This window comes from Odontomachus brunneus, unplaced genomic scaffold, assembly GCF_010583005.1.
Source record: "Odontomachus brunneus isolate Ranch 3 - 2012 unplaced genomic scaffold, Obru_v1 Obru_scaffold_060, whole genome shotgun sequence".
Taxonomy (NCBI): domain Eukaryota; kingdom Metazoa; phylum Arthropoda; class Insecta; order Hymenoptera; family Formicidae; genus Odontomachus; species Odontomachus brunneus.
This window is the reverse complement of record NW_022639510.1, coordinates 1,351,806-1,379,760: the sequence shown is the minus strand read 5'-3', so window position 1 is coordinate 1,379,760 and position 27,955 is coordinate 1,351,806. Positions and strand designations below refer to the sequence as shown.

The 27,955-nt window shown below is 36.7% G+C and overlaps 4 protein-coding genes across 9 annotated transcripts in view; all 4 read right to left on the bottom strand.

Moving 5' to 3' along the window:
- Positions 1 to 87: 87 nt before the first annotated feature.
- LOC116846079 (retinol-binding protein pinta-like) lies at positions 88 to 4,547 on the bottom strand. The gene is made up of 5 exons (XM_032819476.1): positions 3,995 to 4,547; positions 2,846 to 3,005; positions 2,194 to 2,299; positions 886 to 1,258; positions 88 to 261 (listed from the first exon to the last, which is right to left on the bottom strand). Exons 1-5 carry the CDS (start codon positions 4,152 to 4,154, stop codon positions 179 to 181), a joined length of 882 nt encoding a protein of 293 aa, XP_032675367.1. The 5' UTR covers positions 4,155 to 4,547; the 3' UTR covers positions 88 to 178.
- Positions 4,548 to 5,980: 1,433 nt separating this feature from the next.
- On the bottom strand, positions 5,981 to 9,846 carry LOC116846078. Of its 6 annotated transcripts, XR_004378392.1 has the most exons (8): positions 9,610 to 9,846; positions 9,287 to 9,344; positions 8,167 to 8,224; positions 7,955 to 8,089; positions 7,428 to 7,793; positions 6,658 to 6,963; positions 6,408 to 6,490; positions 5,981 to 6,232 (listed from the first exon to the last, which is right to left on the bottom strand). XR_004378392.1 is itself a non-coding variant. In XM_032819470.1 (7 exons), the coding sequence occupies exons 1-7, from the start codon at positions 9,758 to 9,760 to the stop codon at positions 6,164 to 6,166; spliced, it is 1,143 nt and encodes a 380-aa protein (XP_032675361.1). In that variant the 5' UTR covers positions 9,761 to 9,843; the 3' UTR covers positions 5,981 to 6,163. The 6 variants fall into 6 exon arrangements, 5 of the variants coding, with proteins under 5 accessions (XP_032675361.1, XP_032675365.1, XP_032675364.1 ...); XM_032819470.1 differs by lacking the exon at positions 6,408 to 6,490 and having other exon boundaries at positions 9,610 to 9,843; XM_032819474.1 differs by lacking the exon at positions 6,408 to 6,490 and having other exon boundaries at positions 6,107 to 6,232; positions 9,537 to 9,640.
- A 32-nt stretch (positions 9,847 to 9,878) lies between these two features.
- On the bottom strand, positions 9,879 to 15,002 carry LOC116846077 (kinesin-like protein KIF9). Its single transcript, XM_032819469.1, has 10 exons — positions 14,565 to 15,002; positions 14,251 to 14,396; positions 13,577 to 13,670; positions 13,309 to 13,488; positions 13,046 to 13,231; positions 12,650 to 12,861; positions 11,832 to 12,185; positions 11,569 to 11,674; positions 11,142 to 11,456; positions 9,879 to 10,056 (listed from the first exon to the last, which is right to left on the bottom strand). The coding sequence occupies exons 1-10, from the start codon at positions 14,676 to 14,678 to the stop codon at positions 9,889 to 9,891; spliced, it is 1,875 nt and encodes a 624-aa protein (XP_032675360.1). The 5' UTR covers positions 14,679 to 15,002; the 3' UTR covers positions 9,879 to 9,888.
- A 2,027-nt stretch (positions 15,003 to 17,029) lies between these two features.
- Positions 17,030 to 27,955, bottom strand: part of LOC116846080 (BCL2/adenovirus E1B 19 kDa protein-interacting protein 3) — a 64,247-nt gene continuing 53,321 nt past the window's right edge. Inside the window, exons 4-6 of the mRNA XM_032819478.1 lie at positions 18,893 to 18,966; positions 18,475 to 18,630; positions 17,030 to 18,257 (exon numbers count right to left, since the gene is read on the bottom strand). Coding sequence (XP_032675369.1) covers positions 18,206 to 18,257; positions 18,475 to 18,630; positions 18,893 to 18,966 — 282 coding nt within the window. The 3' untranslated portion in view covers positions 17,030 to 18,205. The remainder of the gene's footprint in view (positions 18,258 to 18,474; positions 18,631 to 18,892; positions 18,967 to 27,955) is intronic.

Here is a 27,955-nt window from a genome sequence, read left to right as displayed (position 1 = left end):
TATATATATATATATATATATATATATATATATATATATATATCTAAAAAGCTTTATACATCCCACTTCCATATCCTTACGACAACGTATGATAGCACCACTTTCGTTTTATTGCTTTAATAAATTTGTTATCTTTGTTCGTCACTCCGCAAACTTATATAATTTCAATTTAATCAATTTATTTCACACTAGAGAGCATTTTGTACCTTTCGTCATCTGCAAACCAGTCGCGATTCTCCACAGCCATTTTCTTCCAATAGTCTGCAAGAATTTACGAGTGATTAATTTAACAGCTTCGTATCTGAATTATCATGATTTTATTCGAAGAGTCTGACGTTTTTTTCGCGATTGTTATACTTACTGGAAAATAATTTTTGTTCATCAAAAAAGTATAATCTTATTGCAGCAGAGAAATCTTTTTATATATGGCCTCAAAAGAATTCTTCCAAAAAAAAATATCCCAACACCCAAAAAAAACTCGAGATGCTATTTCTTGTTATTTCATATTCTAAAATCCTACCGAAAGAGTCTTCTAATGAAATAAAATATTAATTAATTTAATGAAATGAAAATTTAATGAACTATTTTTTAACCGGAAATCTACTAGATATTATCCTGTTTTTCTTTTAAATCGAGAGAAATATGTTTACTTAAGGTTCTTAGTCTCACTACTATAGAACCTTGGATTGATGGCGTGAGAAGCAAGCAAACGCATGCCAAAAACTCTTGCGTGCCATTTGCAAGTAAAAAGATATTTATATAAATGATTGTACAAGTTTTAGAAGAATTCTTTTGAAACCATATGTAAAAGAATTTCCACTGAGAATAAGATAATATTTTTTGTAGATATTCGCTATTGTTATTATAATTATTGTCATAGTGTACCTTTCAATTCCTGTAGCGAACCGTCGGTGCCGCCGTACTCGACCGGCAGGATTTCAGGTGGCAGCTCCTTGCAGCAATTGTTCTTCACGCCGCGTCTGTAGACGCTCAATCTCTGCTTCAGCTTCACGTTCATGAATTGCTTGAAGATCGACAGGACTACGTCTACGTAGGCAGGTGTGTTCACAAAATTAATCGATTGGATCCTGATCGGACAGCAACCCTGCCACGAGTGCACCAGGTTCTTTATGATGTTGGGACGCATCTGAAGAGCGTGACCGAGGCCGACGCCATCCAAATCTATGATCGCGAAGACGCCGCGCAAAGATCCCGATACGTGGTCCCTCGAGCTCAGATCGAAGACCATCATACAGACCTGAAAAAATTGGTCGGTTAGAGTGACTAGTAAAGTGAAATGCTGAATGCTAATGCATGAAGCGCTTAAATAAAGCGCAAACCGAATACATAATTTATAAGGTCTTATATATAATGGTACATAATTTATAAGGTACTTTGTATGTTCAGGACAAAGCGTGCAAATCGATCAATAGTCAGAGAATTAGCACATCAGGTCTGTTCCTTTCCGAAAATTTTCTTAAATTAGTATATATTGGTGCTATAAGTTAGAGTGAGATAAAATATACGTGTTTCACTCTAATTTATTGCACCAGTGTACACCAGTTTAGAAAGTTCTTCGAAAAAGAATTGACCTATTGTCAACGCGAGTTGCGTCTCACTGGACTGAATATATTTTTTATGAGTCGTGCACAATTTTAACACGACATTTTAACACTTTATAACCCGAATCAGCACTTGGTATATCTTCAAAACAAAGAATTAAATTAACTTTTAAGTTTTCGAAGTTATTCTACTTAGAAAACAAGTATCTTATAGAAGTAAATCTCTTTTCTAAGTAAAGTAACTTCGAGAGAAAGAGAGGATTTGAAAATCATCTTTGTTTTTTGTTTTGAAGAAATTCAAAGGTAGCAATAGTTATATATTGATTTACTCACCCTTATACAGATTGATAACACATAAGATCTAAAAATAAAACTAATTGTTTCTTTTTAAGATTATTTAAAGTTTAAACTGAAATGCGACATCTTCTCGAGCGAACGGCAATGTTATTTTACATCATTCTTGATTGAATTTGAGTTTTGAACTTTACACTGCCAGACAATACAAGCTTTCTAAAAGATGTCTTGAAGATGTCTTATCTTTCTTTAGACATTTTTTAGAGTCTGTCTCAGAGTCTGTTTGTTAGTCTGTAAGACGTCTTTTTGAAGTTTTTTAACTCTGAATTACCAATACCTTCAGTATGTTCGATATCTGCTGCTTATACGGATCGTGCGCAGTTGGTCGCACGATGATAACCATCCTTCCCTGGTCGTCCAGCTTCCGCAATGGCAGAAATACTCTAAAACAAAAAAATGAAATCAAATGAATATCCAAATAAATTGTCATGTATCGTACGTAAAATCAGTACACTGAGAAACTTGAAAAGTTATTTATATATTATAAAGTAGTATAGTTCTACGAAATAAAGCTTATCTTTTGTAGGATAAAGTTTATTTCTATGAAATAAAGCTTATTTCCGTGAAATAAAGTTCATTGCTGTGAATAAACTTTATATCCTATAACTTTATATCCTATAAATAAATTTATATCCTATAAACTTTATATCCTATAAATAAATTTTCAAATTCTTTTTCTCAGTAGAAAGCTTCGAGAACAATAGGATCAACGAAAATTGCCTGCTCAATAATTTATCAATTATACGAGCACTTAAGCCGCAATTATTATTCAAGCCACGATCGTGATTTAACAATGCAAGAGCGCGATTAAGAGTCGCCTAATTACGGAGTCACGGTTAAAGCTGAGCGCACATTCTTGCAACCGTGATCCTTGCAACCGCATGAGAGAATACGCCCGCGATAATTACGCTGCGGGAAACGGTCGTTACCCCAAATCAAACAACTGCTGCAGTTCCGGCAGAAGTGGATCCCTGTTCGCGAACCACGCCGGCAGATCAGATCGCTGCTGGTAATAGTTCCGCATCTTGATCTTGGCTTTCTCGACGTTGAATTTGCAAGCACGCAGAAACCGCAAGATGAAGAACTCGTCTGTGAACGAACAAACGTTCCCCCGAGAGTGGAGAGAATTCGGAGAGAGTGGAGGGAACAATCGAGAAGATATTTCGCTATAATGTCTGCTCGACAGTATAAAACACGACAATGTAAAACAAAACTACATATACTTAGACAAATGCAAATTTTCGTTAAAAAAGACGCAGACACAGCACTTACACATAAATTCATCTCGTTATCAGAGAGCAAAAGCTCATTTCTTATTCCATATTATATGTTACATATTACATGTTACTTTACATATTACTTATATATATTTTTTTTTGCAGATTTAATTTATATTTATGTTATATATGTATGCTCACATATATCTCTTGCACATATTTTGAGAGTACCTTTCTATTTTAAAGATATCTTTCTATATTTTACTATATTAATTTAATTTTATTAGATTGTCGTATGACAACCATACACTGAAAGAAAAAATATCTAAAAAATAAAAATATATTTATTCAGTGAGTACCAATAATATATTTAGTTAAATCTAAACTCTTTGATTTCGATAGAACAAACAATTGTTTTCATGAAAATCTAAGGAAATATATTTTCTTATTTGAAAAATATGTTAAATCAGTAAGTGCAAATATTAGTACAATCAGTCAAAGTTACTAAAATTATTAAATCTTTGGAAAAATCGCTAATATTTATCTTTATATAATTGTATCTTTATATAATTGTTACACCATAACAAAGTCAGAAAACTGCGAACGTATAATAATTATAAAGACAGAGAGTTGACAGAGAGAAGAAAAGAGTTAGTAATCAGTGAAATGAAGAGGCTGATTATTTCAAAATCATAAGATCTACACCTTTGTTATATCTCTGAAACAAAAAACACCCTGAAGGAACACAAAACTATCTGAAAACTCGCCCGGCGAGTCGTGAATGCCAATTAGTCGGCTGTGAAAGTCACTTTACCGCGTGACTTTACCGTGTCCTTAGTAGCGCAGCAACGTTGCTATTACCAATGCGTGAGTGCATGAGATCGTTCTCCTGGATCCAACATCTGATCTCTGCGACCGCGCTCGCTTTGCTTTCGTCCGTCTCGTTCAGGTACTTTGCCGCGTACTCCCTCTCCTCGCTCGTTAAATAACGCACGGCATCTCCGCACCGCGAATCCGTCATGTTGGCGGCGAGCTTGACACTTCAAATCGGTTCCCGTTTGGATGTGGTCGATGCAAGTGCACGATGAGCTTTTTCAACTAAAAATAACGCGTTCACGCTCGGCACAACACTTCCCCGACGCACGATCGACGACGACGACGACGACGACAACACGCCGCCGACGACGCGCTACTGACCGCATACGCTCTCGGGAACGACCTCGAGCTTGAAGAGGCCTCTTTGGAGTTCGCGACATCTGCTGGCCGACCTGTTTGTTGCTCGTAATCTACTCTGATTACTTATCAATGCTTATCGCTGGAATTGCAATAAAAAGCGTATCTGTTGCCTCTCCTTTGCGCGTCAACCAACGTGAAACTTAGTCACTTCGAATAGCCCTTTGTGAACAAATGGAAATTAATATTTATGCGTTATCGACTAAGAGTGACCAGTGCATTAATCTGCATGCTTATCCAATCTGCGCGTGAGCGTTCCTCGATAAATGAACTCTGCTCTCTTGTAAGCCGAGTCTTGCGCAACTCTAATGCTTGAGAAGTTCAATGAAATTAGAAGATTCTCACTGCGTCTCTGATTGTTTTATATATTTCTACAATTATGCATCAAACAACATATCATGAAGAAGACTTGGTTGAGATTATAAATATGATTTAAATATGATTAATAAGAGATATACACGTGTAACCAAAACACTAAGTCATATATTGATATAAGAATACCTGAACAGAATGTGTTAATTTGGGCAACTGGGCGTGTAGTACACACACTTGCGAATCGTGTTGGACGCATTTCTTCCGATGAAATTGGAAGCACAATGGTCACGATTACGAGCCACTATTTACAAATTTGCGCGATAAACGGTTTTAGCGAGAGTTCAAGTGACAGCTCAACTCTTCACGTGTAACATTATAATTACAACGAAGGATTAGAAAAAAGTATAGAGATATCTTGATTATACTCTTATTTAGAGATATCTTGATTATACTCTTATGTTCCAGAAAAACACTGTCCAAATTTAAACACTGTCTATTGTCATTTTGGTTCCTGCCAACTGATTACCACGTAAGCAGCAGCTCGTAATTGACTGTTAGATGTGCTCTCTCTTAACTTCATCAGATAGAACGTGTGCGAATCATTTCGCAAAAAGATTGTACAAATTCGCGAAAACTTGCGGCATTTCAGATTCTTCGACTCAATTCGACTATTCTATTCACGCGTACTTTATTTGTTTGTGTACATCTTACAACACATTAGGTCTGTTCTTCTTAGCTGAACTAGTCTGAACTAGTGCATACTGATGTAATAAATGAGACAATTATATTTTATTTCATCAGTTCAGCTAAAAACAGATTTATTGACAAAGCTTGCAATAAATTGACGTAGCAAACTTTAAAAAAAAATGCTCTAGTTCTAGTTGCAAGCGTGATAGTTTAACGCAGAACTCGGAATTAGTTGCTCATTTCGGCCGATTCTCAAGAGCTACGCCTTCTATCTTCCCTTTGCCGCGAGCGGGTCACTAAAGTGACGGTCCAGCCTCCAAACTTGAAGCCGCGACGTCATTTTCGTGGCCCGCTCGCGGCAAGGGGAAGATAAAAAGCGTAGCTTCCGAGAATCGGCCGAAATGAGCAACTAATTCCGAGCTCTGGTTTAACGCGAGCTGACATAAAACTGAATATATCTAAAGAAACCGCAATGGAAACATCTGAACTGTCGTAAATTTTAAAATTAATTAGAGTTTCCCCTCATAAAATTTCCCGTTCAGGTATTCTTATATCGATGATTTCTTTTCTGTGTCTCTACACAAGAAACGAAAATAAAACATTACTTCATTATAAATATTGTTAAACATATATACTTAAAAATGCAAAACACACTGACGGACAAACCGAGTTTCATATACTTCTTTCTTGTCTTCGGGCAAAATGAATATATAAAGAGACACGTAAAAAATCACTTCGTCAACGAAAGATTCATTTAGCAAGAAACGTGATGTCGTCAATCGTTTGATCACATCTTTATTTCGCATTTGCTTCAGAACGACGATCACTCGCAGTTCCTATGTACCTTGCCATGTCGTTTCGCTCCTGAAAACAGCGAGACACATGAAAATCCAAGTTCCATCATGAAGTCTGTCGCGAGTTGCAAAGAAGGGCCTAAGAATAATTTTTAAATTCTTTGAACTAACTGACGATTTATTCAGCCAACAAAATTGCCTGGATGAAAAATAAAAACTGTTATTAAAACAAATAAGAAAATCACCTTATAACTTATATCTTTCGTAATCTCTTTATAACTTATGTGTTTAAAATTGCTAATAATCAAGCGTTACTTGTTTCATTTTGCTAAAATACACAGAAGAATTATTAACTTTTTAGTTGTTATTGGATGACAAATTACATAGCCAGAAGTGACCATTGACAATTCTGTTGCTTAATCATCGATTGATTCAGTCGGAATTGAATGAAATCGTCCCAAAATGAGCTCAAATTTAAAAGGGAAACGCACGTACCTCGATAATGCGTGCTATCAACTGCTTTAGGTATCTGTATTTACATCGCATGCTATGCTCCTTACTTCGCCGAAGCTTTCTCGAGCTCCGGAGTTGCGCGCGCAAAAAACTGTTCGCTTTCAGACAGTAATTTGCCATCAGGTTATGCAATAACAGGCAACACCTTTTGTATTCGACATACAGGTTTTGAATCATCGCGACTAGCATCCTGAAGTTTTCCAGTTGACGGAAAAACATGAACATAACACAGTAATCCTTGAGGAAACTATACGCATAGTCGTATCCATAAGCGCTTTTTTCTTCTGCCTAAAGCACAATCAGTGTATTCTTCACTGAAATGCTCTACTTATACTAGTCGTTCAGTTACAAGTAATCAGTAAAATCTCGCTGAAAGGATCAGTTAATAGTAGCGACTATTTCAATTATCTATGCATTTTGCAAACACAGACAATTGCCATCGCAAAGCGCACGGAAAACGTTAATTTCATCATCACAAATGCAAAAAGTTGGATTTAATTAAGCGTATAACAGTGTACTCATGTACACTACAAATTTTATAGTGAAATCTTACTTCCACTCAAAATCAGTGAGAAAGAAGACAGAGCAGTAAAGTAAGAGTGTTTGATTGAAAATTAGTGAATACTCACTACTTATCGCTAACATACTCTTTTTACTGATTCAATTCAGAAGTCCTTTTACTGATTCACTTTAAGAAAAACTTGAACGCTTTCAAATAAATAATATACTTCAATATACTCGTTATAGTATACCTCTCGGAACATGAAGACTATATCTTCATATTCCATCACTGTATCGTATTCCCTTTCTAACAAAATTCCGTTGACATATTTGTTTTTGTTTTTCGCAATTTTTTTGTTATATTTATTCTTGTTCTGCCTAATTTCTTCGTCACATTCCTTCTCGTCGTTCATAATTTCATGTTCGTTCTTGTTTTCCACAATTTCTTCGTGTTCTGTTCTTCCACAACATTCACAACCTCCACAACTTTTACAATATCTTGTATATTTGCGCTTGTCCTCCGCGGCTTTCCAAGCAAAAAGCTTTTCCAAGAAATACTCGTATCGGTACAAAGAGGCGACATCTTGTAAGTTTGTGCTTTTAGCAAAGGCGTTTAGCTGTACGTGAAATAACACATAGAGAAATTAAAGATTAATAAATTCACTCGCTATCATGAAGAGACTAATTATTCACGAAATTCTTACAATTTGTTAATCCATCACTTTCGCCCAAGATCTCACGACAAATTCGATTTTATTACAATCAAATGTCAACTCACCCTTGTGAAATTGTCCAGCGCCTTCAGTACACGCGGAAATAGCTTGGAGTTCTTCTCACGTAAATTATGCGCCATGCTCAGATATTTCTCGCCTTCCTTCGAGAAATAATCAAAGCTCTCACCTTCGTTCGTCGTCTAATAAGAAACACACAAGCAGAAATCACGTATTCTGCAAACACGTTCTCATAGTTATCGTTCGCGACGATTCTTACCTGAAACTCCTTGTCATTTATGGCTTCCCATTGCTCAATCTTCCCGAGCAGTAATATGCTAGAATAAAAGGACAACATCATACATATAATTACTATGATACGATAAACAGAACCGTCGAAAGATCTATCGATGTTCTCTATTTCTTTTACTTTATAGCTGTTTATATTTTTTTTTCACCTTTCACATGTTTGTATCACATTTTGTAAGTACAAAATCTAGAAATGTATCTACTTTATTCTTAGGACACTTTAGAAATCTCTCGCCTGTCTTTACTCCCTACTTTGTGCTAACCGACCGCAATTAATTCCACGTATGAGTCACAAAGTTTACTTAATCCTTCTGCCAGAAATAATTCATCGAAACGACCTCATTTCGATGTCGTCGAGTTGTCAATTCAGAATTTGTGTTGAAATTTTAGCATTTCCGAATAAGAAGTTAATAAGGAGATAAGAAGATAAGAAGTTAATAAGATAATAAGTTACATATATAAAATGTCAGACGATAATGCCTGATAGATCTGCTGCATACTTACAAAGATCAAATATTCAAACAACATCAAAATAATGTCGATACGATTTTTTAACGAAAAATTTTATATGAAATTGTATGAAATATATAAGATATTAAAATATAAGTTAAACTCCCATTAAATATCCCATTAAAACTCAATATATGCAAGCTTTCATTGTAAAAAAAATTTCGAAATATCAACGCAAACTTTGAATCGACAACTTTCGACATCAGCTACGTCGAAATGAATCATTTCTGGCTGAGTGCACTTAAAGCGAAATGCGATGTTTGCCCAATGCAGAAGGAGATAATTATTCGTTTCAACAGACACAGAGCTCCAACCAGCTTGAAAGCCTTCCGAAAAATACTCAGAAGGATGTTCTCGACAATATCGAGGTCGTCGAAGTTGTGTCCGTTAAAACGAATTATCCTATAATTTAATAGTTTCCGTAAATTACAGCTTCGAGATCTTTTCAAAAGTAGACATAAGAGTCCTCAAAACGCGTCACTTAAAAATTACCTATACATCATGAGTTTACGTAATATTTATTGTACGGCACAACTAAATTAGCCATTTAGTGTAAATGTCGGGCGAGCAACGAAACAAACCTTTGCAATTCGTTGTAAGAGGTCCGCATACAGTTGAGCATCCTCGATATGAAGCATCCTACGTAAGGTTTAGAAGACATTTTATATCAGTAATGTACAGTACGTATTACAAAAGATAAATTAAAGAATATTAAATAATTTAAAGATAATAAAGAATAAAGATAATTTAAAGAATAATTGCGTAATAATTGCTACAGCAACACGCAATAAACGAACACACAAGTAAATGAACTGACGAAGTATGACTGACATTAGTCATCCAATACGTCGTTGGTCGTCCTGACAGATGTAAATATATACTCTTATTCGAACTGTGTCTTTACTTGTTTGAACGCTTCGACAGTTGATGGAAAACTGGGGGACGAATCTTCTCTCTTCTTCTTCCTTATTTTCTCTCTTTTTCTCCTGTGTTTTCGCGATGCTGGAAGGAGACCTTGGTAGATGAATGTTTACAACAAACGCGATCCTCCTCATGGAAATATTGACTGAAAATAGTTTAACAGCGACGGCATACAAATTGGCCAACAACCGAGAGTTAATTAATTCGTCGTCAATCGTAAAAGAATAACCAGTGAATCCGGAGGTCAAAGTGTTAAATCAGTTTATCGTGCGATTTTATTGTCGTAACATTGTGACATATGCTGGGAATCGTTACGAGGTATTTCTATTGTTTTAATATTCTCCTTAATATTGTGGATCGTTGTAAAGTAATTATCGTTCGCGTTTGAAACCACACAAGCGTACGGTGTTTTCTTTCTTCCGTGTCTCTCCTGTAATAAGACACAAACATCGAAAAATTAGAGCACTCATATCCTCCTATGCGATTTGTCCAGAAATATATGAAATTTCAAAAGTGCCATGATGTAAATTGTTTAATGATAAGAAAATATATTATATATATAATAGGATGTTCAACGTAGTGATATTCATTATTTTTACTAGTTATAATAATCGGTTAGAAAAAAATTTTAAATACAATTAATCAGTTTTTAAACGGCAATAAAATGCGATAATAAACGTTTCGAAAACGTTCTTTTTTGTAAGAAAAATCAAAATTACTTTCACTTCTTTAAATAGAATGGAAATTTTTTTTATCTGTAATATTATAAAAAGGATCAGAACAAATTCAATGATATAATTCATGTTATTTTTACTAATATTTAACCTTTAGGTTGATGGAAAAGCTACTTTTGTGGCTTTGCACAAATCTCAAGATTCTGCGCCACGTCTATGTTACTTAAAAATTTTTGAGAAAAAAAATTACTTTTTTAATGAAAAAATTCCGGCAGCCTTAACTGTGAAAATACAGACAGAAGATAAGATAATGTTTGGAATACAAGATGTAGTGAATAATGTTAAGTGCTTAGGACATGTCTGTTGAAATAAATTAAAATAATTTGAAATAGACATGTTTATTTCTACAAGTTATAGTTTTGCATACTTATACGTTATTGAAATTCTTCTTTTACTGTTTTACTACTTTTGTACTCTTATTGAAATTATTATTTTACTATCCTTTTTTGCTGTGAAATAACAACAAAGGCAACATCATGAATTATTAAGTTTTGTATTCTCTTTACATTATGAATAAAAAATATATGGTTCCATTAAAAAAAAATAGAGATAACCTTGATTTTTTACAAAACAAAAGAATGTTTCTGAAATTTTTATTGTTGCCTTTTATCATTGTTTAAAAACCGATTAATTGACTGTCAGGTTATTGTAATTGGTGAAAATAGTGGATACCATTAATATATATACTCTATACAAGTGTACTGTCGTTTTAAAATTTTGTATAGCAATCAGTATGGAAAACGAGTCGCTTAAAACACGTAAAGCCGTTCTGCATTCTCACTTCGAATTTGCGCTCCATCATTCGTTGCAACTGACGAAACATTCTTCTCGCTTTGTCCGCGCATCCATATGTAAGTTCGGTCATTTGCAATTCATTATTATCCGAAACCGCCTTTAGTGCTGTCGGACATTTTAATCCTATTGTGATGCTGTCCACTTGCAAAACAGGTCCCAATGAGATGCCGTGTTTACTTAATATTCCTACTTGCTCTACTGTCATTTTGTCGTCGGTGCTTTTTGACGTAATTTCTGACGTAATGTCTTCGTCTTCGTTACGATCGTAATCCGAGTCGACTGCGCTGTGCGTTTCAGCGTTCTGTAATAATTCAGCATTTGCTGCGATTCATATTTCAGCATGCAATTTGATTTAACAAAAGAATGTATATTTTTTTAATAAAATTATACGTATCACCATATAATTCAAGTACTTGTGACAATGTCGCAAGCGAAGTAGTGTCTGCTGGCATCAACGAGCTCATTACATCATGGTACGCTTCGCTTAACTTCTCTTCAACTTCTTCTTTTGCAACTAATCTAAAATATTCCAAAAATATCATATTTGTGATTATCAATTTCTTGCTGCTAATTAAAACGTTGTGCTTATCAGAAAAGACAGCGATTCGTTGAGTATCGGGTGAAATATTAAAAAAATTCGAAAACGTCACTTTAACTAAAAATCGAGGATACGAACTTGTTGTACAGCTGCTTAATGATTTTCACCAATATCTGCGCTTGCGAAACATTGAAGAGTGTCAATTCCGAGATGGAACCTTTCAGAAAGTTCATAATATCCCGTCCGATCTGCTCGATCCTCGTTTTCGAGATGTTCATCAGCGCTTCTTGCTGAAGGAACATATCGTTCAACTGCAGCTCTTTCCTCAGCGCATTTACCTCCTCTCGCAGCTGCTGCAGGATCAGCTCCGCCTGCGGCTGAATGTGCCGTATTGTCTTGATCGGTCTTAGTTTTGCGATTTCCATGGTCAGTCGCATAGTCGACAAAGTCACAACGAGATCTTCCTTTGTGATGCGAACGTGAGATATGAAACTGACGTGAAGATCAATGCTTTTAAATTAACGATTAAATGATGCGTCGCGCGATACATTATAAGACGCACTGACATTCCGTGATTTTATTCTAATTCGTTCGTTCTAATTCGTTTGCGATTGCTGCAAAATTATTTATTGCGATATTCGAATGATAGAAAGTCGTACACTGAGAAGAAATACTTGAAAATTTATTTGTGGGATGAAAGTTTCTTTTACAGAAATAAACTTTATTTCACAGAAAGAAATATTTGAAAATTTACTTGTGGGGAAAAATATTTTCTGAGATAAAATACCTGAGAACTTATTTATGCGATAAGTTTATTTTACAGAAATAAACTTTATATCTCACAAATAAATTTGCAAGTGTGTTTTTCTCACTGTATTCTTCCTACGCATATTACTTTAAATAAAATTTATATTCTATAAATAAATTTTCAAATATTTTTTTCTCAGTATAGTTACCGGATGACAGATGTGACAGTGAACTCGTTCTTCAACAGTCTCGACAAGCTCGAGCGAGCGACACTGTATGTCGAGGCACTTGGTTTTCGAAGATACAAGAAGTACTGTTCCAGTTGGGTTTTCATCAAATTCGCCATACCCACGTCGCTAGCCGTTTTCGAGCAACTCGACTTTCCCACCGTGCCAATTCCAGCCATCTCTATGATGTGTATCTAATACGTCGTGACTCGTAATGAGAAATGTCTAGCAAATATTATATTTCAAATATTTGCCTCACACATAATACTAAGAGATTATTCGAGATACTTGCGTATCTCTTGAATAATTCAGCATACTAACAGATCCCTCTCAAATTTCGAAGACAAACTTTCACGAGAACTGAAGCTGTCAATTTACTTTTGCTACCGCTACGACCGCCTGTGATATAATCAAGCTCGTATTCGACACGTGAAAAGTGATCACGGCTGCACCCAAGTGCGACACCGGATACGTGGCGCCCGTTACAGTCGATCTCCTCGCTTCTCCCTCGAATAATCTCCTCAAGGCTTCCGGCTCGCTCTTCACGTCCGCCACGGTGATATTCTGCAATCACAACTGCAACGATTTTCATCGTGTCTGCGCCATCACCGGACGACTTTCATAACGAAGCGACTCGATACCTCAAAGACGTCTTTGACGTGGACGTTCACGATCTTCGGCTCTCGCGCCGTCAGAAGATCAATCACGTTTTTGCCTCTCAACTCAACGAAGCTTAGGCGGTAATATATGTCATTGACCTTTCGTCGATTCGCCTTCACTGCGAACATGTCGGACAGGAGCCGCGCAGCTATCCCTCTGTGCTGCGACCGACGAGGGTTAATGGGCAAATTAGACCAAACGATCAGCCGAGTGAGCGGCAAAAACTCGAGAGCAGGAGATACCTCATACCTTCCAGTCGTTCCTAAGACCGCCGATCGTAAAACTTTTCCCGGACCCGGTCTGCCCGTAGCTGATCAGCACGCAATTTACGCCGCCTAAAACTCTTAAACCATTTCCGCATTATGTTTATTGCACGTGCCGCTTTATTCAACAGTTTTTACAGGCGATACGTCGCGCACCTCTTACTCCATCGGCGACATTGATCATTATCCAATCAATATATATAACTCTTATGTTGCCCATTTATTAAAATGCACGCGTAGAAAATCTCATAGTAAAAATTGCTATAAAATTTTGTAACCAAACGATGAATCGACATCTTGCAATAACTGTCTTTTAAATTTAAGTGCTATTTATATTTTAGGAATTTAAACGTGCTATTAAAAAATTAGTTGTTTTCAGTCAAGACTAATACGTTCCTTAGCAAGATAAACTTTACTATTAGTGCATTGCTGTACTACTAAAATCATAAAAAAATTGCAAAAAATTTATATGAAATGAAAACTGTAATATTCTCTCCATATACAAGACAAAGTGAACTCGTTGTCATACCAAGGAGCAAAATACTTCAATAATTAACTCTCTATCGCCGACATAGTACAGAGTGATGACAACTTTATGACGTGGACCGATGCTTTTCTCCGAAAAGTGCCGGTTTTGGTATTTATTTTATTTTTCAGTACTTTTCCAGAAGATCCTTCGCGGTAGCGCGATACACTCTGTCCTGCGACGCTTCATGAAATATGCCATTGGTCGGAAAAGCCCAGTAGACAGGATACGCCGACTTTCTACCTCGTCGTGCACTTTGCAGACATCTCACGAAGAACGTCTGAAATAATACACACTTATGTTAGAGAAAAAAAAGAAATAAGCTAAAAATCCTAAATTCTACATTACAATACACAGAGCCGTATCTTTTTCAGCTGACCATGAATACGCGAACGTTTGAAGCACCTGTAGATTTACAACATCAGAGAGAAATTCGCTGAAATCTCACCTTACAATCCGCGCTAATTTTTGCGCAACAATCGCACGGTTTCTCGAGCGGCAGAACTCGCACGAAAACCTTAAGATTTTTCTCACGCTGATCAATCGACTCGTTGTCCGACATGTTCGGGTGAAAGTGGGATCAGTTTCTTCCCGCGTGTGCGTTCCTGATTGCAGGGTTATGAGATCTCGTGAGAAGCTCTAGGTGAAAATCTGCTCGACCCGCGTCCCATTTCCGGCGTTATTTCGTTACTCTGGCTAACAGGGAAGTGGTTAAATCCATTTTTCTCGGCTCGTGTGTGCGCTATTTGCGGCGCTGAAATTGCCCACGCGTCCAACCGCGGCGAAATGTATTTGTTTCAAACACTCAGATCGCTTCACGCGGTTAATTCGCGCGTCAAGTCGTCAACAGCGACCAGCAGCGCGCTGTGTATCGCGACAAATTGCAACAACGAGCGCTTACAAAAGAATCAATACCTCGTCGTGATTATCAATTTACAAAACTCTTTATTTCGTAGCGCTTGTATAAATCATTCGACTGGAGCTTTCCGAGTTTAGCGAAGATACGCGGCGGAGACACCCTCCGCAGAGAGACATCGGTCGAAAGAGGATCGAGAGCGCCCGCTAAACGCCAAAGAGTCACCAACGCCACTAATGCGTACGGAATATTATTATTATTATGCGTATGACATACAGACAGTATTACAAAATAATCACTTATGAAAAAACACGCTGAATATCATTGCCGTAAATTAAATAACGCGACTTAGCCAAGGAGCGCAGAAAAAGAATCTGTCAATTCACAAAACATCGGGGGGAGAGGGGGGGGTCGCGTTTGCCGATTTTGCTGAGAGTCACGAAATTGGCGAGCGCGCAATTGCTACCGTGCGCATTGAGAAAATTAGTCCCTACATCACTACTAAACATGTGCGATCGATTGCCCATCACCGATCGAAATCCAAAAGAACCATATTGCGATTACACTTGCGTACACAGCTTCGACGAATGAGTCTACAATAGGTGTAGTAAACCTTTAAAGAGCCTTACAATCTAAGCCCAAAACTGCGGCATAATTTTCGACTACAAACATTTTCCACCGCTACCTGAAGTCATAATCCTCAAGAGCGTTAATCAGATTCCAATTGTTCAGCGCGTGAAACGCTTTTCATCAGAAATCACAAAGGCCGTAGAGCACAAGGCTAAGACTTAGTACATCTATCGTGGACCCGGAGTAATTCGTGATTCGATCGCTCCGTGCCGTTCCTCGCGTGTAAAGTACAAAATACCAGAATACAAACTCCAAGAGCATCACTCCGCCGTCGCGCGAGAACAAAACTTCCGTTGCCGAAAGCGAACCATATGCACCACACATTCATGCCAGGGATTCATGCCAGGGATTCTCGCACGGATTCGCCAAACTTCTTCGTCGAAAAACGCACAGGACTCAAACAATCGTTCCCTTAACACGCTGGCTACCGGCGTCACACACGCGTGACACGGCGATCTCTTTCATGAGAAACCGGCGTCACATCGGCGTGACGGCGAGAATTTACCCTTTAATGTCCACGCGATAAACCGAGTCTTTCTGCTTCAAGTATGAAGTATCAGCAAATCTGTTTTCAAACGATAAAAAGAATACGGGATTAGGAACTGTAGGGGGAATTTCCAAGCGGTAGCAAACGCGTTAAAGCGGCCACCGACACAAACAGCGTGTTGTTTCGCGACGCGCGAGTCGGATTTTCATGATCTTGAAAAGAGAAACTTGTTCGAGCGAATCTTTCGGACACCTGCTGCCCGAGAAAAACCTCGGAGATATAGTCGATAGTCGCGTCGTGGCTGGGTCGACCGTCTTGACTGAACAATTGCGGATTATGACTCTGTACTAATAGTCGCTACTTGAAACCTGTCTCAGGCGAGATACTTAGGCCTGTATTAATAGTCATTACTTAAAACTTGCTTCAGGTAAGACACTCAGATTTTAATTTAGAGTTAGATCTGAGTTTCTCAGCTAAATTGCGATTGCAAATGTAATTTTACATGTGTGATATAATTCAAATAAAAAAACTCATCTAACTCTAAATTCAGATTTGAGTATTTCACGTAGGATGAATTTCAAGTAACGACTATTAATACGAACCTTAGACTTGAATGTAGATAAGAGTTCTTCAGCTGAGTCGCGATTACAAGTGTATATATATATATACATGTGTATATATATATATATATATATACATATATATACATATATATACATATATATACATATATATATATATATATATCTGATTTGAATATATATATATATATATATATATATATATATATATATATATATATTCGCGTATATATATTGTATGATCCAAATAAAAAGCTAAAATCTAGCTCAGATTTGAGCGTCTCACGTGGGACGATATCCTTCAAGTATAGAGTATTAGTAAGAGCCTATGAAACGCATTCTTACGGATCCGCTGTCCGTATCGCTCTATGTGTGAATTTATTACAAGAAAATTACAAAATGCTGATATAATTAAGATATATATCGTAGAAAAACGCCGCACCGAAACCGTCTTGCTGTTCAACCGTGAGCGAGCCCGCACGCTCGCACATCCTCGTGGTCCCTCTTTTTCCCGGTTGCCCGCTTGTGGTTGCCTCGACGTCGAGAGAGGGTCGTCGACGTCGACACTTCCTCTGTAGGAACTATCACATTCTAATTCTCCCGGTAGATTCATCATTGAGAGGCGTCGCGCAATAATTCGAAAGAAGAAAACCGCGATACACGGTGGCTATTGCTGCTGTGGCTCGATCGTTTCGGATTTCTCTCAGGGAGAGAATTCACGACATACGTTCCTCTTCATTCCCACGACAAAAATTTCTACGTCTCTACATACTGTTCGACGCAAGAGTCATACGCGACAATCCGCATGAAGAGGACGAGTCGTCCAGCGTTTCCGGGATCGCCCTCATCTCCGGGCAATCATGATTCTTTTGTTTTTTTTTTCTTTTCTTTTTACCCGTGCCGTCTTTTAACCACGCTCACTCCTTCACTTTCCTCGTGCTTTCCTTCTCATCATCACACACGTATCCATGCAATAAACACACGCTCTCGTTCTCTCGCATTCACATTCGCTCAGTCTCTCTCTCGTTCCTTTCTTTCCGTTCTAACAAGTAATATATAATTAGTTTTTCTGATAAATATTATTCAAGCTATGCCTACGAACTATCGCAGATAAAAACGCATTAGAAACGGTATAAAATGGACATGTTTCGTTCACATTCTTCTTGCTCCTGCAACATTTTATAGACTACAATAGATTCCTCTTATTCTTCTTCTATTTCTTTCTTTCTTCCATTTGCTCCTATCTTTCTTTTCTCCACGTTTTCTTTAACTTTTCCTTCCTAAGCATATAATGCGTATTACTTGCATAGTACGCAATATCTGAGAAGTACACTGTATAATTAGGGGAGGAGGGAAAGGGAGTAAAATACAAAGTGCTAATATTAAATCGGGACAATCGAATTATGTGCTGCGTGTTCTCTGTTTTAGGCTCGATCGCCCACCGGCATGTTCAGTCTTTCTTGCATCTCGCATAACCGGCCCTTCTCTCCGCTCAAGCGTGACCAATCCGATGCAGACACTCCCAATCGTATCCTTTACTCGATAGCGACGCGGGACATGAAGAGACCCCGCCTGGTGAGTAGGACACTGCAACAAAACGAAACGAGATTCATGTTTACAGCACGATTCTGCCAGTGAATAATTACACAATTGTTCACGGTTACACCTCGATGCGCGACTAATTGCCAGTTATAATTAATCACGCGTATAAAATAGACGAATCCAATTAACGTCTTGAGAGTAAAAGAGACACGGCAATTACGATGATAGATTACGATATCGTGTTTTCTGAAGCGTCACGTACCCAAGACCGGTCCCAATGAGCAGAGACAAGAAGTTCGTGAAGAATAGGGTGTAGATGACTTCCTTGGAAAACAAGCCGTTCTTCCCGACCTTCGCCGTGCGAATGCTGTACGTTTTTCTCTTGCCCATACCCAACGGGTGCTTGAATTTCCAGTCTCTGCAACACACAATAGGGCCATATTGCAACCGCAAACCACTGGAGAAGCTCAATACACATGTGTACAAGACAAATACAGAGCATGTCTCTTTCAAACGAGCTCATTCGCTCAACTACGCTGCTAGGTTAGGTTATATTAACGTTCTACAATACGTTAACGAGCCAGCAACAAAAGGCACTTGAGTGCATCTTTTACGCGTCGGAAACTTTCCATAGTCGGTCAACAGTTCCATGTCGTTTCGAGGATCTGAATTTTACGTACTTTGGTGGCATCTGATCCGGTCGAGAACTCCATTCGTAAATCCAATCCCTGCTCTTGTCTAACAACTCGGCCTCCTGTAAAACAAAAGAGAATGCGCTTTATCAGTCTCCTCCCAGTCTCCTCGAGATCGACGGAAAATATTACGTCGCGCCGCAGTTATCACTCCCACGCAGCAAAAAACGAAAAAATTCGCGTCACGAATCAGCCGGCTATCGGACGGCAGAAGGGGAAACGCGAAGATGATAACGCGAAGATGAGTCAATCTCGCGCGAGGAACCTTCTGCATATCTATGAATGCCAGACACTCGGGTGGAAGAAAAGTGAATGCTCAAGGATAAGCTTTGGCGAACGGCCAGCCGTAGTATACGTCCGCACGTACGTCGTAGTATCGTTTTCATGTGCGCAGTATAGGCGCGATTTGTGAAAATAAATGTCGCGCACGCCGCTTTGTAAACAATACCGACGACGATCTCTTCGCAGAAAAGTTCCCAATGGACTCGAGCGGTAAAAAAACGAACGACTTGAAAAACGGGCTTACATACTCTTTAATGAACTTGTACAGAAAAAAAGATTAGTACTTGCAACTAATATACTCCAATTAACAATCAATGTTCCATATATAAACAATAATATATAATTCTATCAAAAGAATTTTTAAGTCCTGAATTTCAACAATCGTTTTATTTTAATATTATAATAGTCTCACAAAGAAGCACAATATGATTATTTTGATAATAATAGTATTCTTTTCCGATATTTAAAAATATTATATCCTCAAAACATTATATCCAATATTTTATGCTTTTCACTAATGAAAATTGCATTGTAAAAACTGATGTGTTAAATGTAACATATTTTATGTGTCCCAAATCATCCACTCTCATTTATGTGTAAATTTAACACAAAACAAATGTGTTAAAAAGTAACACGCATAATATGAAAAAAATGAACACAAGAATTTAACACTTGAATACGTTAGGAATCACAGGTTGTGTTAAATTGACATATTTAAAATGTCAGATATAGATTATGTTAATTTAACATTTTCATTTTATCAAAACCATAGATTAATATTTCTCTCAAATGTTAAAGTAACGTTTTATTTTAGTTAATTTAACATTATACATATGTCAACTTAACACAAACTGTGACTCCTGATAGTATTCAAATGTTAAATTCTTGTGTTCATTTTTTCCATATTTATGCGTGTTACTTTTTATCACACTTGTTTTGTGTTAAATTTACACATAAATGAGAATAGATGACTTGGGACATATGATATGAAATTTAACACATCAGTTTTTACAGTGTGGTCATAATTATGCAAGAATTATCGAACCAATAAAATTATGATTTTTGAGTTTTTGTTAACAATGGATAATCTATATATGTGTTTCTACATATGATGAAAAACATACAACCCTTTTGAGCGCCTAAAATTAATTAAAAAACAGTTTTTATTTTCTACTAGTTACATCTTTTTTATCCATTTTGTAAGGGCTAAGCTTGTCAATGTATACCTTAAAGAGAAGAAAATTGACCATGCTTGACTTTTTTTTTTAACGATTGCAAAAAATCTTAATACTATTTATACTTTTTAAATTATGTATAAAATTTTCATCCTCATTTTTCTCAAAACGTACTTCATGCGAGTTGGATCATTCTCGCATACGGCCAGTTATTTTTGAACAATAAGAACCGAGTTTTCTTCGTTAAATCATAAAATGTAATCCTGCAAGTAACTTTTCTTCGCTACGTTATTTAAAGATTAACATGTCAAAAATGAAAATATTTTCCAAACATGAATGCTCGTTTTTTTTTCTGATACGCCTCCTCGAAATAAGAAATTTTTAGTCGGTCCAATTTCGAACTGGGTCATCGATTTTATACACAATACCACAACATAAGAAGATATATACACCCGCAGTAAGTTGTGAATCACGATTCGCGTATGTGTGCGAAAACGATGCCTGCTCTTAGTGAATGTACTTGGTGCATGTAAAGTTGGGTCTTTGTATCGAGTTCGCGCTTAATTACTTTCTTTTCCTTCCGTTTACGATCGCGGTCAGCTAATTACACTCATATTGCGCTCGATATCGGGAAACAATTGCCGCGACCTCGATAATAAAGCCAAACGGTCAAAGAGAACCGACCGCGCAACGTGCTTGACATTTGCGCGCGAATTAAATCCACACTAAGCGCGCATCAAATCGGGTATTATATTATTATCGTTTGATTTCCGTCGGAGCTGACAATGAGAGAACGCTGAAATTGCGGGCTACTACATGAGCCGACTCATTAAATTGAAGACAATGTCCGGCTACTATCCGGCAGATAAGTCCTGTGCTCTTAACGACGGCATAAACGTGTACAGTCGCTTCTATATTTAGACAGCAACGAGCACTCCGCGCTGCTGATTATCAGCCACGAACTCCGCATTACGACTGTGGCGATGCCCCGTAATTGAAAATTAACGCGAAAAGCGACAGCGCTATTTTTTTTCGAAATGTAACATGTATATACGCGATAGACTGTTAATTCCATTGCAGCGATTTTTTCATTTCTCTTTTTTGTAGTTTACCAAACCATATTCCAAAGATCTAATTCACAGTACTGGAAAAATATGATCTGAATAGAGCCTCAGTTATCGAGTTTATTTAGCTGACCGGTAAAGGAAGAAATAGAAATCGAGTGAGAAAACCGTCTACGGTAATCGATTATTCGCGACCAGATAGCATAGGTCGGCTAATTTTACACTTAAGAAAAATATAAGACACTCTCTAAAGTACAACCAGTTCTTCACTGAAATGTTATGGGATTTAGTTAGTACGTGTGAATGCTTAGTTAACATGGTGCATGAGTTTAGAATAATTTTAGTGTATTGAGTTAAGTATGGGAGATCAGATCGGGGAAATTATGTAGGAATGAATGCATAGACAATGTGTAAGTGAAGGCGAAACAAGACGTTAGGTAGGAAAACAGGATTGCCGCAAGTGAAAAAAGTGCATAGATAATAGAAGTTATAGCGTCGCAAGGAATGAGTAGTTAAAGTAATGCAGGCAAGCATTATTAAATTAATGTAGAGAAGTTATCGAGGTACCTTATAATAGAAAATAGAAGTACATAAAAGGAACGGAGGGAGAAAAAGATATAAGAAATGAAAAGGAAAAATTTGGTTTAATCATCGGATAAAAAAGTAAAATAAAGAGATACGGAAGAAGAAAGTGCAAAGAATAAGAGAAAGTTCATGGAATATGGAAAACTCTTTTTTAGTGATGCTTTTTTTTAAGCTAAAAGAAACATATAGAAAGTTGGAGAAAAAGAAAATATAGATAAAGGGGAGCAGTGAAGAAATCGGATAGGAAGAGGAAAGATAAAGGAATAGATGTGTAGTTGAAGGAAAAAACAGAATTTGGAGTATGAACGAAAACGATATATTACCCGTTGAATAAAATAAGAAAGTATAATTAAACATGATGGATAGGAAGAAGATGTAGTGCAAAGGTTAGGTGCAAATTACTGTAGAAGACTGTAAAAGATTACAAGAGTATTTATACGTTCGTTTCCCAGAGGAACGGAAAGTTTTTCGTACGCTCGCACTCCTCTCGGAAGACATGGCAAACCTCCGAAAGTATAGGTAAGAAATCCAAAAGATAGAATTTGCCAAAGTATAGGTTAAGAAATATCTAGTATAAGTAAAAAAGGTAAAAGGAAAAGGAATAGGTTAAGTTAAATAGGATAAGTGGCGAAAAGGAAAAGAAGAAAGGAAGTGTAGGAAAAATGTAAAATAAGGAGAAGGTAAAAATTAAAGAACTTCCTGACATTGTAAGCTGAAGTAGAAAATAAAAAGAATACAAGAGTATTTATGCAACGAGGATGATATTATAAAGTCAATTAGAGAGAGGCAATGTATATTAGTAATTAGTAGGTAGAAATAAGGAATGAATGAATGTATGGAGTTAAGGAATATAATTATAAACCAACTCCCTCATGTTGGCTATGTAAGCTGGAAAGAAAATATACTGATACTCTTTGATAAAGTGGAAGTGTTGCCGTTGAAAATCAGTACTCACTGATACCATGAAATATTTACTGGTTATCATGAAATAACAGTACTCTTATTGATTCAAGAAAGATTGAGAAATATTTGTACTGATTCCTTTTGAGAGAGTGTCTTATATATCGCTTTGAGCAGTTTGCACTTAGAGTGCATTTTTACAGGAGCTCTCTTATCGACAACAGTAGACTGAGCTGAAAAGCTCTTTGTTGTTGTTGAGATAAGACTTAATCCCCCAAAGAATGATTCATAAGAATCTTCAATCAAGGTGAAAATTGTGCGTATAAACACACGGTTATCACGTCGCATGGAATACGTAACGCACTTGCGACATTATCAATATAACTGAGGAACGACGATCAGCGTGCCAAAAGGCGGACAATGAAAAATCAGATAGAATTCCGCTCATTACTTCTCATCTATCGCCGATCACGTTTCGCGTTCAACGATAACTGGCACCCAAAGAGCAACACAAGCGTCCGCGTAAATTAGCGTCGTGGATTTATACGTGGTCTCGGAATTTTTAGATGAAGTATTTCATCTAAAAAGAAGTTGATTCAGTTCTATGTAGTAAATATCCCGAATTTTTGTTTTAATTTCATATTTTTGGATTAAATCCAAGAACTTAGAATTCTAAATATAACCTTAAAGAAATTTGATGTTTATGAACTCGTAATAGATTTGCGAATATATAAATTTATAAAATACTTATAAGTAATGTTTATTTACAGTATATATTTCTGTGTGTACAAGTGTTTTTTGTGTTTTCTGTCATTTAGAGGTGCTAATTGTAATTTAATTTCCATGTATCTTAACCCTTATTGGTCACGTGGGGTGTCATACAGCACCCCAAGCAATTTTCAATTTCAAATTCTCTTCGGAAGTAACGGAATTGCAAACGCTAAATTTAAGGATTTTTTTTAATTATTGGAGCACACACATATTTTTATGTCCTTCAAGAATGTGTCAACACCACTAAATAATTTAAAAATGCGATCTGATTAAAATGGCAATACGAAAATGACATTGGGGTGTGCCACACCCCATGTGACCAACTTGTTACGATTAGAAAATGTGACCAATAAGAGTTAAACACACAATAAAAAACAGTTTGTACTTGTATTGAAATCGATTTTAGCAATTTTTGCATCAAATCTTCAACATATCCGTGTGTTAATTTAAAATTGTCGTGTTATCTAGATTGCTCTATGCTGAATTCATGTTCACTATTACCAAACGTTAAGATAACACAATTATATATAACATATTCATTCTCGTTGAGATATTTTCTATGAAAAGCGTACGGATAAGTTGTATTATTTGTTAACATATATTGTATTCAACACGAGATTGTCTCTAGTGTACACTGATTCTTCAAAATATACAGACGTAGAAAGTTCAGATCACGAAAATGTAGGGCTGAAATTCGACTCGAGCCAACACTACGCCGAGGAAATCGATGAAGGCAGGGAGACAAACGCGGTTAAATAATACGACCACCGGCGCGACGCGCGTCGTCCCGAAGCGACGATGTGTTTGTTTCGAAAGCACTACCTGCCTGTGTTTTCACGGCGAGATCGCCGGATCGCGCTTGTTATCCGCGGAACTGGGGCTAAAGACCTTAAGAGAAGGTCATATTAATTATCATAATTAGTTCGATAATTATCGTTCGCTTGGTCGCGAGAGTTCTCAGTGGCGGCGAGAGGAGCAAGTAGTGATAGGAGCAGAGGAAAACGCAGCAACTGGTAAGGATGTGCGATTTATAAAATTGTGTAGCAATGCGATGTTTTTTAAAAGTCGCAATAAATGCGATGTCGTATCACAATTTTGTATCGCAAATATGATTTTAAATTGTGCACGATTTAATCGCAAGTGTTTATTTCAGATCACGCACGATTTTATATCGCAAATGTGATTTTGAGTCACGCACAATTTCATATCGCAAATACGTTTCCAAATCGCGCGCGATCTTATATCGCTAACGTAATTTTTAATTATAAGAGAACTTGAGGCATGATGGAAAACATAATGTTTAAATAAATGTTAAACATATTACATATAAATAAATTAACCTTTTTTTTCGTACTGCATCAAAATATTCTTTAAAATATCCACTATAAAAAAACAAGTTTTGTGGAAAAATAATTTAAAATGAAAGCATAATGAAGTAAAATTTTCTTAAAAACATCACTTTATTATGCCTTTCCACACAGGATAAAATAGAAGCATTTTACAAAATTTGTTTATTTCCAAATCATTAATTTTTTAATGTTTTTAAAAGTGACTTCTTAAGACATGCATATAAGGATATATTATTGCACGTTTTATTAGTTGTAATTATTTATTGGCATTTTTCTTATTAAATTATCTTTTATAAGATTACCTTTTTTTCATTAAAATTTTAATGACAATCAATATTAAGTGTAGTAATTTTAATTCAATTGCGTGTCGCATTGTAATTTAAGAAAAGAGAATCGCAGTGTTTGTAATATATCGCAAAATCGCACATGCCTAGTGACGGGCTCTTTCGCGCAGTAATGGGCGCGACAATACGTACGCACGCGATCGAGACCGTCATTCGCGAGAGAAAAGCTACCTACAACATTTCGCGTGGCCGCTTTTTCTCAATGTACGCGCGCGTTAGTCTCGGCTATCGAGCTCCTGAATTACGAGAGTGTCGCGGTCGATCCTCGGAAAAACCACTCTCGTCGCTGTTATAAATAACTTTTACGGCTGTTTATCTTTTCGCCGTCGCCGCAGACTAGTCGGCCTGTATATGACATTGTAACGAAGGCACACGTGTTGACAGAGACACAGTAACGCGGGATTGATACGCACTTTGGAGATTCCAACACAACGCGTCAATCTTCTTCTCTTTTTTTGTGCGCGTTCTTCTAATAATTATTTCATACAGCAGACATAATATTAATTTACTATGTAAACATTAATTTAATGTGTAAAAATAATTATGCAAAATCCAACTCACAAATTATAATTTTTTTAATTTTTGAGAGAGAGAGAGAGAGAGAGAGAGAGAGAGAGAGAGAGAGAGAGAGAGGAAGGGAGAGGACAGAAAGATACGAGGGGGAAAAATTCACAGCGAAGGAGCCAGATGTGCTGGATCAGTAAGGTGTTGTGCAAGGAAGGGTGCCGCCGAGCCAAGAGGGTTGGCCTTTAAATGGCTGATTGACCCGAATATGGCCGTCGGCAGCTGTATGTTTCTGCGCATTCTCGCACCAGTTGCGCCGTCGTTCATTGTTCTCTTTTTTCACGAGACTCTTTCCTTTGTAGAGGAACGAAGACCGGGCCGCGTCATCGCGCCGCGTCAACGATCGAAGTGTTGTTGGCTCGTACGCCGAAGCGCTCGAAAAGAGAATGGATCAGCCGGCACGACGTCGCACATGGCGTGAGCTCGTACACAATCGGCGATTGGCCAGCCCATACTACGACGTACCCAGGAATGCCTCGACGGTATTTCTCGGCGGTGTATTTCTCACGACGCCGACGTATAGGAGGAGGTCGCGCGACGCGTCAGCCTCGTCGGCGAGACTTGGCCCGACCGGGACGGCACTTGATGCAACCAAGGAGGAAATCGATCGCGCGACCGCGTTCTCCTCATCTCGCACTAATTCAATCAATTAATTTAATTGAAGTCTTGATTATTTCACCGAGCTAGCACGCAATCGCACTTAAACTTGCTCCGGAAAGCGACGCGAGCGAGACCCGATCGCGGGTCTTTGGCGATTGGATTTACACGTTAGTGAATATCTCATTTATGAATAATCTTAATATCCGGCACACGTAGAAGATACGATAATTTTCAAATAAATTTTTTTCGAATACACTGAGAGAAAAAAGTATCTAAAATAGAATATATTTATTTAGTAGACATTAATGATATATTTACTTAAATCTAATTTTTAATTAAATAAAATAAACTATTACTTTTATGAAAAGCTAAGGTTTTAAAATAAAATGTACATAAAGAATGTATTTTAAAGAAATTTTATATTAAAGAATATAAGTAAATATATGTGTTTATTATTAGTATTCACTAAATAAATACTTTTTTCTTACATTTTTTTTCTCAGTGTAGTAATGCGGAAATAAACTATCTTGCTAAGAAATATAATAAATTTTACTAAAAAACAAAAAATTTCTTAATAGCACATTTCGGTTCCTTAATGAGAGGATGAAATAAAAAAGATAATAAATTAAAACGTAAATAAGATAATAAATTAAAACTGCGAAACGTCAATCTATTGCTCAAAATTCTATAGTTTAGTATATTTAGAATTCTATAGTGATTTTTACTATAAAATCCTCTCCGTATACTGAGACGTCACGATAAAGTATAACACAATGCGGATTGCACCACTTCGCAATGACGACACCCACGTACGGAGTGCCCTTGAAGTCATTTGTCAAGCTCTCCTACGATTAGAGATGCTCGGACAAATTGGGAAGTTCTCTTTAATTGAGATCCGCAATCGTCATTTATTGAGAGAAAAAATAGTTGATTTAACTAAAATTATAGTTATTTAAAACTGAATAAAAAAATAGTTTTCTTGATCATTATTTGTAATAATTATTTATAGTTATAAATATCAGACATATTTTCTTCAGAGTATATGTCAATCGTTTTTTATAATTAACACAACCTATCAACGACCTGTATTTCATTTATAGACCGTTTCCCTTTCATTGAATGAAATCATTCAATTGTGTAAATTTATTTTTGTTTGCAGCACCGAATTTTTCCAGTTATACTTCTAAAATGACAAAAATGATGCCACATGAAAAAAAAAATACTCGATTCGTGTAACTGATTTTCTAGTATTTGGGGATCAAACGAAAATTCGGTTATAAAAATGGAAAAATTCCTGTAAAAAGTTTTAATTCAGCCCACACTGAGAGAAAAATGTATGATATTTGAAACTATAATGGCATAGTAAAAAGATTACAGTTAAAAATATAATTTTTATAGTAAATGTTACCATATTATT

Bases quoted from the DNA above. Each gene is read 5' to 3' on its own strand.
- LOC116846079 (XM_032819476.1), bottom strand. From the start codon at position 4,154: ATGACGGATTCGCGGTGCGGAGATGCCGTGCGTTATTTAACGAGCGAG. The intron at 1,259-2,193 runs GTATTGGTAATT...CAATTTTTTCAG, and splicing joins AGATATCGAACATACTGAAG to GTCTGTATGATGGTCTTCGA. The intron at 262-885 runs GTACACTATGAC...AAATTCTTGCAG, and splicing joins TTCGCTACAGGAATTGAAAG to ACTATTGGAAGAAAATGGCT.
- LOC116846078 (XM_032819470.1), bottom strand. From the start codon at position 9,760: ATGAGGAGGATCGCGTTTGTTGTAAACATTCATCTACCAAGGTCTCCT. The intron at 9,345-9,609 runs GTAAAGACACAG...AACCTTACGTAG, and splicing joins CTGTCGAAGCGTTCAAACAA to GATGCTTCATATCGAGGATG. The intron at 6,233-6,657 runs GTACGTGCGTTT...CGCTGTTTTCAG, and splicing joins TGATAGCACGCATTATCGAG to GAGCGAAACGACATGGCAAG.
- LOC116846077 (XM_032819469.1), bottom strand. From the start codon at position 14,678: ATGTCGGACAACGAGTCGATTGATCAGCGTGAGAAAAATCTTAAGGTT. The intron at 13,489-13,576 runs GTATGAGGTATC...CGTCGGTCGCAG, and splicing joins GTCTTAGGAACGACTGGAAG to CACAGAGGGATAGCTGCGCG. The intron at 11,675-11,831 runs GTTCGTATCCTC...GGAATATTTTAG, and splicing joins ATTAAGCAGCTGTACAACAA to ATTAGTTGCAAAAGAAGAAG.